At 37.6% G+C, this 4,981-nt stretch overlaps 1 protein-coding gene across 1 annotated transcript; it reads left to right on the top strand.

Annotated features, from left to right (window-relative positions):
• The first annotated feature begins 1,110 nt into the window (after positions 1-1,110).
• On the top strand, positions 1,111-2,295 carry LOC106324241 (glutathione S-transferase T2-like). The gene is made up of 3 exons (XM_013762241.1): positions 1,111-1,251; positions 1,359-1,645; positions 2,016-2,295. The coding sequence occupies exons 1-3, from the start codon at positions 1,111-1,113 to the stop codon at positions 2,293-2,295; spliced, it is 708 nt and encodes a 235-aa protein (XP_013617695.1).
• The last annotated feature ends 2,686 nt before the right edge of the window (positions 2,296-4,981 follow it).

Here is a 4,981-nt window from a genome sequence, read left to right on the forward strand (position 1 = left end):
GTCTTCGGTGGCTCTGGTCGGCGGCATCTCCTTCGGTGTCTCTCATCGGCGACGTCTCCTCTGGTGGCTCTTGTCGGCGACCTCTCTCTCGGTGGTTCTCCTCGAGGCGACAAAGCTCTCTCTCGGTGGCTCTCTTGAAATCGAAAGGTAAGCGGTTGTTGTGTTCTTGACTATGCATGTCTTCGATTAGGTCTGATCTGTTGTTTTTCTATGTAGTTTGTTGGTTCTATCTATCGGTGGGTCTTCTCCGCCACGCTTTCCCTCGGTGGCTCAAATCAAAGCTTTCACCTTAAATCGAAAGGTAAACCAGTTGTTCTGTTGTTTCATTATGCATGTGATTGATTATTGTAGTTTGTTGTTTCTGTTTGTTTCACCTCAAATCAAAATTTTGATGTGTTTCATCTCTAGATATGTTGAGTTTGTTCTTGGGTTTTAATTTTGTTTCAATTAATACAGATGGATCAAAGTTGATATGCTATGTTTCAATCCTTGCTATGTTTTTGTTCTTTGATTTGATTTCGCTTTTGATTATGTCTTTTTGTTGGATTATGGTCTGAATCATTTTTTGTTTATGTCTTTCTGTTGTCAGATAGAAGGATCAAAGTTGATCGAGGCAAGGTTCATCTCATCCACAAGTTCACTGCAAAGTAAGGTTAGTGTTACTCTTAACTGGTTCTGCAAACTAGAATTGGTTTAGGTTGTGCTTAGAATTGAATCGACTGTAATTAATGATTTGGTTATAGTTAGAATATGGTTGTGTGATAAATAGAAGTGATGGCTAGCTGGAATTGATTAAGGCTTAATGTGATGAAACTTCTAGATAAATGTCAACACGTTTTTGTTTGTTGGTTGTCATGAATTCATCTTCTCTTCCTTCTCTGCCATCTATAAACACACTTTCATCCTTCTCTTTCTTATCATTTCCTTCATCTTTCTTCTCAACTTCTTCTCTGTATGGATTCTCAACAAAGCCAGCCCTCTAGCTTTTTACATTTACTAAACTCGCAAGTACCTAACAATGAATACCCAACTCAATTTCTGAGTTTTTCACCTAGTCCAGACGTTGGAGGATCTGCTTCACGTGCACAAAGTGGTGAGGACCATAAGCAAATGTGCAAGTGGTCAACAGCTGAAGACCTGGTCCTCATCAGTGCATGGTTGAACACCTCCAAGGATCCAGTAGTTGGGAATGAGCAAAACGCAAGAACCTTTTGGAAGAGGATTGTGTCGTATAATAATGCAAGTCCCAAGGTGGTTGGTTTGGCTAAGAGAGAGCAAAGCCACTGTAAGCAAAGGTGGGGGAAGATAAATGAGGTGTCTGCAAGTTTGTGGGGTCATATGACGCTGCAACAAAACAGAGGACCAGTGGCCAGAGTGAAGATGATGTTTTGAAGGCGGCACACGAAATATTCCTCAATGATTACAAGGTGAAGTTCTCATTGGAGCATGCGTGGAGGGAGCTTAGGAATGATCAGAAATGGTGTGGGACTTATGGAAGTAGTCAACAAAGTTCTGGTTCAAAGAGAAAGAGGGTGGGGGAAGAACAATCTTTTCAGTCATCAACATCGATGCCCAGTGTCAATGGAGAGGATGAAGCAACGGCTAGGCCTATTGGTGTGAAGGCATCCAAGGCGAAGGCTAAAAGGTCAGTGGGAGAAGAAGGCAAGAATCTGTAAGATTTTCAGCAAATGTGGGAGTTAAAGGCGAAGGACATAGCAGCAAAGGAAAAGCTTAGCCAGACCAAACTGCTTGACAAACTCCTTGCAAAAACAGAGCCGCTTAGTGAATTAGAATTGACGCTTAAGAACAAACTGATTAAGGATATGTGATCTATGTAATCTTTTAAACTGTCAATGTTATCAGTAATGAATCTTGTTTGTGGGGCTTAAGACGGATGTGTAATATAAGTAAATATTGCTTTGAAATGAAAATTAGTAGTTTCATGTGTTCTTCTCAGTTCTAAACTTGTTTGATGTGGCGCTTAAGACTGATGTGTTTTATTTTCTGCTTTTCAGGGGAACAAGTCACACACAGCCAGAAATAGAACCAAGAAAACGGATTGTTTGTGGCCTCTCAGCAAGAGAAATCATACCACCTCTCCCACAAGAAGATACAGATGATGATGTTGTGGATATCCCACAAGAAGATACAGTCGAAGTGGTGGAGATATCAGATGAAGAAGAAGAAGATATGGTGGAGTTATCAAGCGAAGAATACAGGACCAATATGGGCTACTTGATTAGGGTGGAGGAATCAGAAGGTGACATTGAACCTGAGTTCAGAAGGATGCTTTAAAGGAGGCATGAGGAAGAGAAGAAGCTACGAGAGGAGAAGTTCAAGGTGTTGAAGTCGGGAATCAAGCTAGAAGAAGGACAATCCTCTAAGGGTGATGGTAACAAGAGGAAGAGAAGAAGCTGAGTGACTCGTCTTGTCTTGTAGTCACAGACAAGGTCAGTGTGTTGTTGTGTCTTGTAGTGTCACGGATTCTATGTGTCTTGTAATCTTGTGTTTTGTACTCTTGCATCATGTGACTTGTTCTCTTGCATCATGTGTACTCTTGTGTTTTGTAATCTTGCATCATGTGACTTGTCTTGCATCATGTGTAATCTTGTGTTTCTGTCTACCACACGAAGCAACAACTCATCTTTCTATAGCTTTCTGTAAACCAAACGAAGCAACAACTGACCTATCTCTCTATATCACTCTCTATAGCTTTTTGTCTAAACCAAACAGAGGCAACAACTCATCTTTCTCTCTATATCATCCGCTTTCTCTCTAAACCAAACCAAAGCAACAACTCATCTTTTTCTCTATATCATTCTTTTTATACGAACTCATCGAAATCTCTTCCCTCTCTATTTATAATAAAATCTTCTTATCTCTATTTTCTCTCTTTTATTACTAGTTTATAAAATCTTCTTTTCTCTATTTTCTCGAAATCTCTTTCCTCTTTATTTATAATAAAATCACCATATATGACTTCTTTTTCTCAAAACAATTTAGATGAAGCTTTTGATGATGCTTTTGATGATGCATTTGATGAGCTCTTTGATCAACATTTTGATCAAGCCTTTGACAATTTTACCATTCAAGGTGATCAAGAAGAACGAAGAAAGAAAAGAAAAAAACGAGCTTATATCGAAAGACATTGTGAAGAAGGGCATTTTCGTTTATGGAATGATTATTTCAGTTAAACTCCAACGTATCCTGAAAATTTCTTCCGACGACGTTTTAGAATGAACAAGTGATTGTTCATGCACATTGTTGATCGACTCTCCAACGAAGTTCAATACTTTCGGGAAAAGAAAGATGGTCTCGGAAGGAATAGTCTCTCTCCTCTTCAAAAGTGTACCGCAACCATTCGTGTCTTGGCATATGGTTCTACATCTGATATGGTCGACGAATACCTTCGGCTCGGTGAAACAACAGCTCGGTTATGTGTGGAACATTTTGTGGAAGGTATAATAAAAATTTTCGGCGATGAGTACTTAAGAAGACCAACACCGGCTGATCTTCAACGTCTACTTGATGTTGGAGAGCGTCGTGGGTTTCCCGGGATGATAGGAAGCATCGATTGTATGCATTGATAGTGGAAAAATTGTCCCACCGCTTGGAAAGGGCAATATTCTCGTGGTTCGCGTAAACCAACAATCGTTTTAGAGGCGGTTGCTTCATACGATCTCTGGATATGTCATGCGTTTTTTGGACCTCCAGGTACATTAAATGATATCAATGTTCTTGATCATTCACCTGTTTTTGATGACATAATAAACGGTCAAGCTCCGAATGTCACTTTCTTTGTCAATGAACGCAAGTATCATATGGCTTACTATCTCACCGATGGTATTTATCCGAAATGGGCAACTTTTATCCAATCTATTTCTGTGCCACAAGGGCCGCAAGCAGTTTTATTTGCTCAACGTCAAGAAGCTGTCCGAAAAGATGTCGAGCGTGCTTTTGGAGTCTTGCAAGCTCGCTTTGCCATTGTTAAAAATCCGGCGCTGTTTTGGGATAAAGTCAAAATTGGGAAGATTATGAGAGCATCTATCATGCTCCATAATATGATAGTAGAAGACGAACGAGATGGATACAGTCTAGTTGATGTTTCAGAGTTCCAACAAGGAGAAGACCACGGAAATTCACATGTTGATTTCATGTATTCTACAGATATCCCTTCAAACATCACAAATATGATGGATGCTCGTAGAAGAATTCGAAATAGACAAATGCATCAACAACTAAAAGATGATTTGGTTGAACATATATGGCGTAGATTTGGACATGATGACGACAACAACTGATCTCAGATGCTTCTTTCAAATAATTCTCGTTTATTTTAATAATCTTTGTTTTCATGTTTTTATTTACAAATCTATGTTTAAAATGTAATCTTTTATTATGTTTTATTTATTAAAAAAATTAATAAAAAATAAATAATATTAATTTAATTTTAAGAACCCCAAAATAAGAAACTTGCAATGGAGACATAAAAGTCTCAAAGTTCTTATCTTAATCTCTTAAACACCTTTATCCCTTAAATATTATTAAAAACAATTAAGAGTCCCCTAATGAGGTTTTAGGATATAGATGCTCTAAGAAACTATACTTTATTTGTAGGGCTGTTCAATATGGTAAAACCGAACCGTACCGAACCGAACCGAAATAGACAATATGGTTTGGTTTTGGTATATACCATATAAACCGAATGGATATAATTTTATAAAAACCGTAGGATTTGGATATGGTTTAGTATATAACCGATTAAACTGAATAAACCGAACAAAACCGACTAAAAGTAGAAACATGTAAATATGTATCTATTTTATAACAATACATGAATATTTATTTGTTATATAAGTTAAATTTGTGTTAATAACTATTACCATAATGTTATAGTAATAAAGAACAATTTGTAAAACAATTGAACTATAATTAAATAACAATACATCGCAATTCAGACATCTTATTTTTAAGTTTTTTT

This window comes from Brassica oleracea, chromosome C2, assembly GCF_000695525.1.
Source record: "Brassica oleracea var. oleracea cultivar TO1000 chromosome C2, BOL, whole genome shotgun sequence".
NCBI lineage: Eukaryota > Viridiplantae > Streptophyta > Magnoliopsida > Brassicales > Brassicaceae > Brassica > Brassica oleracea.

What these genes read in the sequence shown, in the direction of transcription:
- LOC106324241 (XM_013762241.1), top strand. Translation starts at nt 1,111, where the DNA reads ATGTGCAAGTGGTCAACAGCTGAAGACCTGGTCCTCATCAGTGCATGG. An exon ending in ATAATAATGCAAGTCCCAAG is followed by an intron (nt 1,252 to 1,358) that starts GTGGTTGGTTTG and finishes GCAACAAAACAG; the next exon opens with AGGACCAGTGGCCAGAGTGA. An exon ending in TCCAAGGCGAAGGCTAAAAG is followed by an intron (nt 1,646 to 2,015) that starts GTCAGTGGGAGA and finishes TCTGCTTTTCAG; the next exon opens with GGGAACAAGTCACACACAGC.